This window comes from Hermetia illucens, chromosome 4 (genome assembly GCF_905115235.1).
Source record: "Hermetia illucens chromosome 4, iHerIll2.2.curated.20191125, whole genome shotgun sequence".
NCBI classification, from domain to species: Eukaryota; Metazoa; Arthropoda; class Insecta; order Diptera; family Stratiomyidae; genus Hermetia; species Hermetia illucens.
In genome coordinates this window covers 287,633-300,919 of record NC_051852.1, presented here as the reverse complement: position 1 = coordinate 300,919, position 13,287 = coordinate 287,633, and the positions used below count along the sequence as shown (strand labels likewise).

At 39.6% G+C, this 13,287-nt stretch overlaps 2 protein-coding genes across 2 annotated transcripts; one reads left to right on the top strand and one right to left on the bottom strand.

Moving 5' to 3' along the window:
- Window positions 1–2,816: 2,816 nt before the first annotated feature.
- On the top strand, window positions 2,817–6,673 carry LOC119655512 (RNA polymerase II degradation factor 1-like). The gene is made up of 3 exons (XM_038061419.1): window positions 2,817–2,906; window positions 2,970–3,023; window positions 3,081–6,673. Exons 1-3 carry the CDS (start codon window positions 2,855–2,857, stop codon window positions 6,605–6,607), a joined length of 3,633 nt encoding a protein of 1,210 aa, XP_037917347.1. The 5' UTR covers window positions 2,817–2,854; the 3' UTR covers window positions 6,608–6,673.
- A 5,093-nt stretch (window positions 6,674–11,766) lies between these two features.
- LOC119654952 (acanthoscurrin-2-like) lies at window positions 11,767–12,763 on the bottom strand. The gene is made up of 2 exons (XM_038060608.1): window positions 12,603–12,763; window positions 11,767–12,530 (listed from the first exon to the last, which is right to left on the bottom strand). Exons 1-2 carry the CDS (start codon window positions 12,658–12,660, stop codon window positions 11,839–11,841), a joined length of 750 nt encoding a protein of 249 aa, XP_037916536.1. The 5' UTR covers window positions 12,661–12,763; the 3' UTR covers window positions 11,767–11,838.
- Between the last annotated feature and the right edge of the window lie 524 nt (window positions 12,764–13,287).

Here is a 13,287-nt window from a genome sequence, read left to right as displayed (position 1 = left end):
CAAACTAATGAAATCTAATCAAAAGGCTATAAATATAGTTCTCACTCAATATTTTGGGAGAAACTATTCAAGTTCGATAAATTTGTGCACCAATCGGAAGCATCACCTAGGAAGGGATACCTTACTGATTAGAATCTAAAAGCGATGTGTGTCCCCCCCACCCAACTCACCTAGATTTTACTCTATCTAAACAACAACTCTATCTAAACAACAAAAGGGTACCATTTATTGTCAAGTCGATAGCCCTCCGATAAACTTAAAATTAAATGCTCCATTTCATTGAATAGTACATGTATCGCTCGGCTAGCTATGACCTCACTTTAGATTCCCTAAAATTTTAGGAAACCTTGAAAAAGGTAAGCACAAAATTCAATACATAGAGGGATTGGATGTACGTTTATCCTTTCCAGACTCCAATTTTACCTCTTTTGAAAGACTTTGTTACTTGTAATGGCTACATTAATTCTACACGTAAGACGAGTTCTCTCATGAGTTTTAACTCAGTCGATTTGAAGAGAATTCTGCCCATTTATTTTAAGGGGACACTATAATCAGAGGGTCTGAAAAGTTCGGCAGTGTATGCCGAGTGAATGAGACTTGAAATGGATTTATATTTGTTGATTTGTATAGTAGGCAGTCAAGAATTACTTTAACTCCGTGTTTAATGTAATGCACATATGTGGTTAAAATTTAACTTCACCTGATCTATGTTCTATGCCATCCCAGTAGTTTAGATAATTAGAAGAAAATGAAACCGATTCCCATTCCTTTTCAGCATAACTTTATTCACACAACTAAGCTATAGCTTTAAGGAATGCAAACGTATCTATACGTACATAATATATAGACTTTAGCCTACTACATATCTGTCAAGGGTAATGGTAGGAGGCTCTTCTCTATTGGTTGGAAGTGTGGAAATTATACGATACTTAAATGACCCATGAAAAACTTTTAACGACTTACATCACGTCTATAAAAGCTTAAGGATAAAAGTCATACAAACCGTTTTCGAGATCTGACTTATTTATAAGGGTTAAAGGATTCCGATAGTTGATATTGAGTGTTGGAAGCAATAAGGCGGGATAAGGGCGATAAAATTTAAAGGATGACTGTAAACATTTTCAGAGTATGTCAGACATCTTTCACGATGAACATTTATGATGCGTACACATGAATAGTACGCATACTAATATGTTTCCGCATATACAATATGTACGCAAAAATAGAAATATGAGCTCGCCATCAAAGGATTGTACAATATACAATGACTCTATCCGACGGCAGTTCATTATTCTAACTTCCAGAAAGAATCCCAAAAATGCTTTTCCGTCATATAAGTGAATTCCATCAACTTTCATTCCTGCCTCTTCCCCAAACCAACCGTTAAAATAGCGAGTAATAAGTTCACCATGACTCTCTATGGTAAATTTGAAACAGGTCTTAATGAGGTCCTTAATGATTGTGATAATGACACTGATGACGACTATAATGATGAATCCGGTGTGAAAGATATTGTCAAAAGATGTAGCCTGGCGGTCACACATTCATGTGTAGATCTGTAAATGGGCTCGGAATTTTATCATTTTCGCCACTAGAAAGCACTATCCGTGGTGAAATTAAATGTGAAGTTGGGAGGAAAACTGGGAATGTATTCATGGGGTAATAAGAATTCTGAAAGACTGAGAAATGTAAAGGATGTCGACATTAACCTACGAGCCATAAATTTTCTTTGCCATCGTGTCCTGGGTTCAGGTTGACAAAAGTTATGAGATAAATGTTTCTTGGAAATTGGTATGGGAACTGCTATGAAGACCGTTAAACATTTGGAAGATAATAAAAGAATTGATAATGGGACTTCTGACGCTCTGCTTTATAAGCATGAGTAAAAGGGAGAGGCTTGCTTCATTATTTTTGTTCAGATAAAATTTTTCACTATTCCTCTCTCATCAAGCAATGAAAATTGCCCTGTAATTTCAATTACCTGCAATTTTTTTCCGCTAAATAAACGATAACAACAAATCATATTGTACGGATACTAGCAAAATAATGAAGTGAACTAACGTAAAAATCACGTTAATAAAACAAGCTGCACGCTAATTTATACGGTTAAGAGCTAGTTTTCCACTCGTATTCGCAAATATAATCAAATTTAGGATAAGATTGTGATATTTTTCTTCATACAGGGGACAATGGCAGCCGACCCCGCTTGTGAACGGGACAAAGGCTGAAGAAAAAGAAGAAAGATACAGGGGACAATGGGCTAATTTGAAACAATCTTTAAAATCCAGCCGCCTCACTTTATAAATAACGAGAAGATTTCAATGAATCATAGACGATATTCATTGGTAATACCCAACAAACTTGTTGTAGTTTTTAATGAAGTTTAAGAACAACAGAGCATCTAATCGAACTCTGTGTTATATTTGCTCTTGGTCTCCATGGGGAGCATCCCCGATTGAGAAAAAAAAACTAAATTTGCTTGTAACCCGAATAGATTTCTAAAATCGGCAATACCCATAACTTCGTACATCAAACTAATAAGTGTGAACACACAAAAAAGATGGTAAATTCTCCCAAACACTACGTTCAAGTGTTTATAGTTTATGCAAGTATTGAGATACTATTATAGCTTCTGAACAGCTCAATTATCAGAACTACAAAATTTACCTGGAATACTTTCATGGGTACATAGAACTTTCAAACAATAGATGAGTGTCTCGATTCGTATAAGATTGCTTACGGGGAGATAACGCGCTACATGTCATCATAGACTCAAAGTACAAGATCAGAGTCAAGTATATAAAGATGTGTACACTTTTAAGATGAGTTAGTACTCTTTATTTTCGTTTGAGAAATGTTTATACATCTTTACATTTTAGCAGTCTCATTCATCTGCTTTTCTGAAGGTCTATATAAAAACTTCCCAATTATTGAAAACAATAAAAAAAGCATCTAATAATTATTTACAGGTTATGGCGTTGGAGGGAGTAACGGATATCATCCTTCGACCGGCACTGGAACAGGTATTCTTATTTAACCTCAGCAACAAATATATATTTGCTCCTCTAATATTTCTGTAGTGAGTTTGGGCCCGGGGATCACATTGGCTCAATTGATTAATGGAAATCCTATTCACAAGCCTGAAGATTACGATGACTACCATGAAGAACCTCAAGGAACAGGATTTGGCTTTGATGACAATCTTGGAAAGCTTCTCGACAAAATAAGAGATGGGTTCCAATTCAAAAATCCGCCAGTCAAAGTACATGCAGCTGGGCCACTGCCAGGTGGCAATTCGCCGGTTTTATTTGGTGGTCATTTTGGACATCCGTTTGGTTTTCCTATACCGTTCCTGCCACATGGAGGTCCAGCTCCCCAACAACCTTCGCATTATCCCCAAGTAGCTAACATACCTACCACAGAAAATCCAAATCATAAGCCACTAAATGGAAATTTGAACGATCATTACTCCAAGCGACCAGAGTTACAAAATCCAAAGAATCCTGCACTCAATAAACCAAATAGTGGAAGACAACCACAGTATCCTGCAGATTCAGATTTTCCTGATTATGGGAGTGAACAATCTGAGCCGCCATCTGGGGCCACACCTCGACCGAATCAACTTAACACGAAAAAACCGTATCAAAGTCAACAAAAATGCGCCCAAGGATCAGAATGTACACCTGTTGAAATCCCTCATCAAGAAAATCCCGAAGAAGAGTTACCTCTAGATGAAGATCGGATGGATGGACCCAATAATTTCGGACCTAATAATCACAGAAATCCACAAGGCAATCAACCAAAGGGTTATGGTCCGCAGAGACAACCAAACCATGAACATCCACAAAAGGACGGCCAAAGTCAGCCTAATTATAAACCGCATTCACAACCAACGGAATGGCATACACCAGATTATCAAACTGAAATCGAAAACACTGAACCAAATGGTGCCCATAAGTCTAGACTGGGCAATCAAAACAGACCACAAAATTACCAACCAAAACACCAACAGACAGGTAAAAAAAGGCCGCAATCACAAGAAAATTCTAACCATCCTGATCAACATCATGAACCACACAAACCTAATATTCACGGTGGACCACAAGGGGAAGAACTGATACCGCAAAATCTTTCACCGGAACCTCAAAAGCCCAACGATCATCAAAAGCAGCCAGGCCCAAGCCATTTCGATTATCCAGATGATTACGAAGAAAATGAGCCTGAAATTTATGACCCAAAACCACCGAGAAATCGTCCAAGTTCCCGGAAACCTTATGATCAAAAGCCTGGCTCAAATAATAACCCGAATTATCCCAGTCAACACGAAGAGGAAACACCTTATGGACCTGAAACCCAGGAGCCGAAATCTCCCAATAAACCTCATATTTCGGAACCACAACATTTTGGACCGCGCCCTCAGAGACCTTCCAATCTCAGCTTACATCCACAACCAAATGATCCCGATTACCCCGACGAACAAGACGAACAAACTCCAAAAGGCCAGGAATCGTATAACAGAAATCGCCCACAAAGCAAGAGGCCCAGTCTGCAAAGACCATATAATCAAAAGCCACTACCACCTCAAACTGCTTACGGCGATTTTGAGGAACCAGAGGAGAAATCGTCTGGATCATTTAACCCGAATAACCCACGACAGAACAGTCAGAAGCCTCAGGAACCTTATCATCAACAATTTAGCCCCAATCAAAGACAACCCGATCCCCCCGAAGAACCAAAGCAAAATGATCGCTACACACCTCATACTTCTCAGACAGATAATTCAAGAATACCTCAGCATCCGTTTGATCAACAGAAGTCCGAAGATTCTGATGAACCAGGAGAAAACGACTCATCTAAACATCAGACACATAATCAACCGATTCACAATATTCCAAATTCTCAGCAAACACAGAAACCATTGACTCAAAGGTATCCACAGCTGAGTATTCCTAATAGAGTTCGCAGCCATCCACAATTGCGATATCCAAATTCAAATCAACCATCTATTTCGGGAAGCTGTGGCCCTGAATGCAACTCGAATTCGAATGGCTCACCGCAATCTCAAAATTTTCCTGATATTCCAGGCCGAGATCAATCAGAAACTGAACCACATATTCCACAAGGTCACCCAAAGCTACATTCAGGCTCACAATATAATAAACCACAAGAAAATTACATGGGGAATAAAAAACCGGAAAATAGTCCACCCGGATGCGGTTTAAAATGTCAGTCGAAGCCGGAGTCTTCCTCAGCCCAACATTCTAAACCAAACTCTAATGTCAGCCCAGACTATGATCTTGAAACTTTGCCAGAACCCCAATACCAAGATAATTCTGCAGATGAAGCGGAAAACAAACAAAAACAGAATGATCAAGGTTATGGAGACCACCAGCCTGTTCAAAATTTTCCAGAACCCCAGTACCAAGATTATCCTGAAGAAGCAGGAAGCAAACCCAAACAGAATAATCAACCTTATGCAGATCACCAGCCTCTGCCTCTAAACCATCAAGAGAGACCACATCAACAACACCGTCAAAAAGACAAAAGACCTGGTAATGGACTACCTGATTGTGGATTTCAATGTACTTCGAATTCAAATCATCAAAAGCATCCACATGTTAATAGCAATCTGGGCGTTAACCGCGACAATGCTCCCCTTAAACCGCAAGGGCATCAGCCAAATTATTCTGATGATCAAACAAATAATCACGACAAAAATGATCCAACAGAACCAAACGAAAGTGTTGACGATCTTGTTCCACAAGAACCCACCGAGAAGTCTTCACTTCCGAGTCCAGCAGAGTGTGGTTCACAATGCCCAGATAAGAATGGCTTACCTAAACCTGGAGATGAACCGCATAATCAACAACCAATTCAGTCAGAAGATGATAAACCTAAACAACATCGGAGACGTCCGTCAAAGCATCGGAAAAATAAACATCGTTGCCACAAGCACAGTAGAAGGGCTCAGCGAAGGTGTCTTGAACGACATTCGCACAGAGAATTTGAAATGTCCGATAACAAAAGAAATGACAAGACAAAAAGCAAACCAGAGTCCAATCACCCACAACAAAGTGGACAACAACCAGACGATCAATTCAATAACAATTCGAAATGTAGCTCCACACAACCATGTAGATCAGTGCCAAATAATCCGGAAAGTGCAGATCAAAAAGCAAGTGTCAACCCAAGTTTAAGCCAGGTCCCAATAGAGGAAATGAATGAGAATAATAATAAAAATACGAAAGACAGTAAGCCTCCCCATGAAGAGGTTGCTGATCAATCCGAAGATGACTCATCAGAGGAAGATGAGGACACGTCCAATGAAAGTAAAGACGGTCAAGGCAATGAAGATTACGACGATTACGGGGAAATGAAAGGTCAAGAAAAGTTAGAGGACAAAAGTGAGAATGGGAATCCCGAAGAAAAAAATACGATGCAAACTCCATCTCCAAAGGGGAGAGCGCCATCTAATAAAGGATCTTATGCAGATAGCAGACCCTCCACAAATTATGGGAATAACGAGCCTCAAGTGGGTCAGTACGTATCTGGAAAAAGCAATCGGCATAACAAAGCCAATTTAAACAGTAATCGCCGTGGTTACTAAAGAAGAATTCAAAAGTAATGTTTCAATTATAGGAATTATTTTGTAATAAATTACCATTGAACACTAGAGTCGTTTCTTTATAAATTAATTGAAGCTTTCGTCATAAGACCGACCAATCGACAGTGTATACTGGTGGACTTTATTTTTATTATCATTGCACTAATAATAATAATAAAGTTCACCAGTATACACTGTCGATTGGTATATAGTTTAAATCAGGTCGTTAGTCGACCCGAGGAATTTCCACCCTGCCCCACTGCTTGGATTATCTGGCTTATCCCCAAAAAAGACACTTTGTAGGACCCCGTAGACACAAGATCGATTACCTGTTTACCGACCCTCTACAAATTCATAACGTCCATTCTTAGTGGAAGGATCAATGCGTACCTCGAGATCAACAACGCATTATTGACTCGGTAGTTGTAGGACAGGCAGAAGTAAAAGAAATCTCTTTAGTTGCTATTGTTGCCTCAGGGCTCACCTGCATATATTGAGTCTACTTTGGATTTGTATGGCACTGAACCCCCTCCTTTCGTGACTACTGAATGACGCTAGAGAGCATGATTTTGCAGTCAAATATGGCTTCCATGTTAGGTGCAAACTGACACATTTGATGTACTTATAATAATAAAAACCGTTGGATTATCAATTGGATCAGGCTCTTGAAGGGTCTTAGAGAATTTCATTCAATACAATACGCTACAGTCCACTGTAAGAGGCAATATGGTCAGCATTACCCTCGCCATGATTTGCCTCAGGTACTCATTCACAGCTGAATCGACTGCTAACTGATATCCAGTCACGATACAAATTCTTCAGTAAGACTTGAACTACAACCTTCCGCTACGACCGCCTAGCGCTCCAACCAGTGAGTAATCCGGCCATAAGATGTCCTTATGTTCTTAGATGACAAGTAGAACGCTAGTACTTATGATCACTTGAGGAGTCACTTGCGGATAGGAGACATGTTTAGCCGTGATATTCGGATGGAATTTAGATTAAAAAAGTGTCGAATCCACACCATCCGCAAAGGCACGACGCACATAGCTTTGGAGATCTTCACATCCAAGCTATGATCACGACAGACTTCTACAAATACTGGGAAATTCTGCAAGGAACCCATGCTCAAGTTGGTGGTCTGAAAGATGCCATGCTGTCCGAATTCCTGCGACATGTGAAGTCCTTCGGAGAAGAATAAAATAAGCGCACTAGATGCGTTCGCTATTCCTTCACTGGCATTCGGAATATTGGCGTGCACGAAAACCGATCTGGAAAGCGTCCAGAGGCGAATACGGACTATGTCTAAATTCCGAATGCGTCACCTAAATTCTGCCGTGGAAGGGATCATCTTGCCTCATGACAACGGAGGGCTGGAGGGTGATTGACATTGTGACACAAAATCACCGCCTAGTCGTCGTTGAGTATCTACTGAAAAGCAACAGTTATTTGTTTTAAGTTTCACTAAAGGGTATCAGTAAGTTATATCTTCCTTACTTCGCTATTTGACTAGTTCGTTAACATGAGATAAAAATGTGTAGACAAGCAGTTTGTGAATGTGTCGCTTTTCAAATATAAACGCCAACAACCGGACTCCCTTCTGCTTCCCTTCATTTCAAGCCGATAACAAAAAAGAATTGAAATTAAGTTACGCCTCAGTTGATTCTAAATAGAATTTTCCATGTAACTTTCAGTATTCAGTTATAACGGATATAGCATTGCTCTGAGGAAAATGTCTCACCGCATTCAGTCCCAACACCCGTTCCATGAAGTTTCTGGGTTTGAAACCGTGAAAGATTGTGGATTTCATGCTATATAACTTTTAGTATGATACCACCTAGAACACCCTTACGGACAATCCTGAATCCTTTCCACTGCATGCCCCGCCAACGTTGTATCGTCCCTGATTCAGGACTACTCTTAATACTGTTGCCAAGATTAAGTCCTTGCACGGTTTCTTCTTCTGTAAGAAATACTCTCAGGAGTTTATTGATTTAAAAAGGGCAAAAAATCTGAAAAAGAAAAAAAGGCGAAAATGTGATAGCCGTCAGTGGGGAAAATAAGCTGAACACGAAAGGAAATTTTCACTCCAGTTACCCATGATCGAATGTTAGGCCTTAGTAGATTCTTATTGAGGATAAAAAGCCACGGATTTCCTCTCGGACTCGGGGACGTAAGTTCTAATATGTTAAGGGTTACCACTCCTACTCCGAGACCAAACGAATCTCGACGAGACTTGATGAAATCTCTATTGCATTTCACATTTCCAGATTTTTTCCATGTACGAATCTCCTTTTTCCATTCTCAACTGTACGACCAAGTCTTCCCTTCGTGTAGTAAATTTATTTGGAACGGAATAACTTGTAGGATGAATTAAGTTAGATGGAAAAATACTTTTGAATTGACTTCAAAAGATATTCTCGACGAAACAAAAAAGAACTCCGAATAAACTTTCAAATTCAAAACGAAGGGAGGAATACAGATGTATCTATTTATGATATTTCAAATGATATTTGGTAAATCATGGAAATTTTATAATTCATTCAAATTTTACTTTTACTTCGTTGTTTTCATCAGATCTGCTTAGTCATCTTAATTTCTTGGAAATCATTTTTTTCGTATTCGGTTGTAAAATAGAGAATTTTTCGAAATGCGAAACTGTTTCGAGAACATAATGCATTTCCTGCTGCATATGTGGCAGTTATCCAAAACCTCATTATATGCATTAGATCGGATAAACTTTCGCGATGCTAAGTGCGCAAAAAAACTCCGACGTTAATCATTACAGGAATTTTTGGATTTAATTATTCTACTTTGTTATTTATTGAATCAGAATTCGGCAAAATTTAACACAAATGAAAATATAGGAAAAACGCTAATAAATATATTATAAATTATTTTGTGGTGAACGTTGTAAGCTTCACGCTCATAAATCACGACCTAATGTTAGTGTAAGTTTCCTAGCCAAAGAAATTCTCAAGAAAAGATGTGATAAGAAAAAACTTTGGAAACTTGATTTCTTTAGTGCTTCGTCACTTACTATCAATCTTGGTGTTGCACGCTTAAATTGAAGATAGCAAAAAAACCGATTTTTTGCTAGTTAAAAATTATGATTTCACCTTATGGAAATTGCGTCTTTAGCACGTACAGGTTGGCGCAGTGCCATGAGATGAAAAACGAAAAAATCAAATCGAACGGATACACTACCAGAACCATTAGAATGGTGTTCCCTAAGCCCCTAATAATACACCAACGTACTTGCATATATATAAATATAAATAACATGGCTTTCAAGAATGGATTCAATTTTCCCTTTTCACGATGAATATTTGATTTACAAGTTCAAATAGTGGAATTGCTTATTTCTAAATTTGATATGAATATCCAAACAGTCTCCCATTATTAAACACTTGATTGTGGTATATAATCGTTTACTTGACAACCATGAAGCCATGTAGTGAAACAATGGTTAACGGACGTGTTTAATTAATTAGTCTACTTTCGGGTTTATCAAAGAACAGCCATAATGTTAAATATCAACAAATATAGCAGGACATGCTCCGTCTAAGGTAAGGCTTTCATAATCCAAATGACACATTTAACTTCAGCAGTCACTTGAAAAGTGGTGACAGGGAGAGTACAGATTTCCCAAAAAGTGGGCGTGAACATGGATTTTCTTTATGATAGCAGCGGGATGTAATTTAGTTAGGACAAAGTTATAATTCGAAATATAACGAAGGAAAAATAAACAATAAAAGAATATTTCTCAAAATGATAATCTCTAAACCTAGATTTTATCAATATTCTCGAACCAGCGAACTCCTTGCCTCCTCTATGCTGCTCGTCGTATAAGCAACATACGCTATTTGTCTTCTTTAGCCTTTGTCCCATTCAAATGCGAATCAGCTTGTCTTGATCGATTGCGCTATTTTGCTCTGTCAAAGGGCTGATCAGGATGCAGTCGCGAGGATCTCAAATCGCCATCTAGCGTATCAAACTGCCGTTGTTTCGGCCAGCTTTTCGGTCATTTACCATCGACCATGGTTAGTGAATTTTTCCTACCGCGAATTACATGACAAGACCATAGAAAACGCCTCTCTAGCAATTTTTCCACGATCGGTGCCGCCCCTATATCGATCGAGGATATCCTTATTTTGAATGAGATCATGGCGTGTTATGCCACACTGACTGATAGTAATAGTTCCTGATTGATGGGGATCGGTCGTTTGTTTTATTTAGATTCAATTTGAGACCGTGTTGCATGAGGCGATCAATTAATTTTTTTCGCTATGAGACACCAGGAAAATATCATCTGCATAAAACAGTATATAGGGCGCTGGACGTTGGATGTTCGTGTGACAGTCTCCATCACAAGAACAAGGAAGAGTGGTGAGAAAACGCTGCCTTGATGAATTCCGACAGAGATACCAAGGGGTTTTGATATGCCCAACACACTTCGAACTTAACTTTTCAGATTCACAGTAATTTGGACGATGTCGCGAATACGGTTGCCTTCATGATATTGGATCGGTGGCTTGATTCGGAAGGCAGCAATTAATGGCCGATATTAAGATGCGATTGTTCCATAGGGAATGATTTTATAGTCAGTGATGGTGGTAAAATGTTGGCGTCTTATGAGAATACATATATGCGTTTTACTGTCCCCTGTGGATATCAACCACCAGGGGTTGTGTATAAACCTAACAAAGAGGACCAAAGCCTTTTGATTAAAATTTACATAACAAAGTAGCAACACTCTTAAATAACACAGTTCACGGCACATTCAAATTAGATCATCAACGTCTTCGACGAGTTCGAAGGTGATGTTCTTCCAGTGGATACTTTTACTTTTGAATAAATATCCTTCCCCGCTATAAGATGGAAGGTATAGGTCAACCATTTAACTGATTTTATGATCATTTATTCATTTGCCTTATGTGATGAAACCTATAGTAGCTAAAACTCAATGGTGATTTCTCTTAATCATAATTCTCTCTTTATTTCCAATTAAAAGGAATTATAATTTGGCCGCAAGGTATAATGCGACACTTCCTTTTCATTTGCGGTTGATATTGTATTCTTCGAAACGAATTCCTTGAATATTATAGCTCAAAAGTTACTTTGGCGAATATAAATGCATAACGAAACCAATAAACAAAATGTCATAGTTAAAAATCACGTTTATTCTTACATCATTCCATATTAGATAACAGTTAAATTTCTATGAATTTTGACTATTTGCCATATTTTCCAGCGCCAGCGTTTGCTGAAGCGGAAGCAGAAGCATGAGCTGATGCTCCACCGCCACCGCCACCAAAACCTCCTTTGCCGCCACCTCCATGATGACCACCACCACCAATGCCACCTCCTCCAAATCCTCCGCCACCACCACCACCGCCTCCGCCCAAATGTCCTCCTCCAAGACCACCGCCTCCAAGGCCACCGCCAAGGCCACCACCAAGGCCACCACCAAGACCACCACCAAGGCCACCGCCAAGGCCACCTCCGCCTCCTTTACCAAATCCACCACCAAGTTCGCCTCCACCGTAATGTCCACCTCCAAGACCACCACCCCCATGACCACCGCCTCCAAGACCGCCGCCTCCAAGACCACCACCTCCAAGACCACCGCCAAGGCCACCGCCAAGACCACCTCCACCTCCTTTGCCAAATCCACCGCCGCCACCACCTCCGCCACCAAATCCACCACCAAGTCCGCCACCACCGCCAAGTCCACCACCTCCAAATCCACCACCGCCGAGTCCACCACCGCCGAGTCCACCACCACCGTGGCCGCCTAAACCGCCGCCTCCATATCCACCTTTTCCGCCAAATCCACCTGGTCCACCGCCAAATCCACCTCCAAACGAACCGGCACTTGCACTAGCTGATGCGCTAGCCTTCGAACTAGCAAATCCTCCACCACCTATCGAAAAACATTTTAAGTAGCATTGATTCCATAATATTGTTCAACTACCAAACGGATTCGCATCCTTACCAGCTTGTGAAAAAGCTACCAAAGTAGACAATGCCCCTAAAACCACAAATGCTTTCATAGCTAGTGAGTTTAGATAACTATACTGAATGGATTACCATTTCAGTAAGCCTTATATACTAAACCACGACTTCAAACGTATTTTCTTATTAGTTTAAAGCGACTTACAAGTGAACCTCTAGAAACCTTCAATATATTATTACTCATCATAACCCACACATAGGAATTTTATCTTTCAAGTCTTCACAGAATACTTCTCAGGATGGTTCGAAGTGATCGTGCAATAAGTCGCAATTTTGCAAGTCATTGCAACAGACAATAAAAAAAAACACAACAAGAACAAGCAAAATATAAAATAAAATAGAAGCTTAGCTTCTAATAGAGAAAGTAACAGCCAGACCAGTCTGCCAGAAGATGAATTCTTAATCCAAGCATCAGTTCATTGTCTAACGACCAGTTCTTGCTGATTGATGTTTTTTTAACAGTATCGCTAAGTCTAATAAAATCGCTAAATTATATTACAGTTTCAAGCAACACTTTATCGAAAGCCGTGCAGGTTTCAATCCTTAATGAGATGCCAAGTGTTGTTGACTGTTTCTAATCAAACGACTAAGAGTGTTAGGATAGATGGTAAAACACAGTAAGAACTAAGCGTGTAATTCGCCAGTGTATACGGGAAATAAAAAGT

Excerpts from the sequence above, each read along its gene's own strand:
- LOC119655512 (XM_038061419.1), top strand. The coding sequence starts at position 2,855 with ATGTTTATACATCTTTACATTTTAGCAGTCTCATTCATCTGCTTTTCT. Across the intron at positions 2,907-2,969 it reads ATTCATCTGCTTTTCTGAAG|GTTATGGCGTTGGAGGGAGT; the intron begins GTCTATATAAAA and ends AATTATTTACAG. Across the intron at positions 3,024-3,080 it reads TTCGACCGGCACTGGAACAG|TGAGTTTGGGCCCGGGGATC; the intron begins GTATTCTTATTT and ends ATATTTCTGTAG.
- LOC119654952 (XM_038060608.1), bottom strand. The coding sequence starts at position 12,660 with ATGAAAGCATTTGTGGTTTTAGGGGCATTGTCTACTTTGGTAGCTTTT. Across the intron at positions 12,531-12,602 it reads GGTAGCTTTTTCACAAGCTG|GTGGTGGAGGATTTGCTAGT; the intron begins GTAAGGATGCGA and ends GTTTTTCGATAG.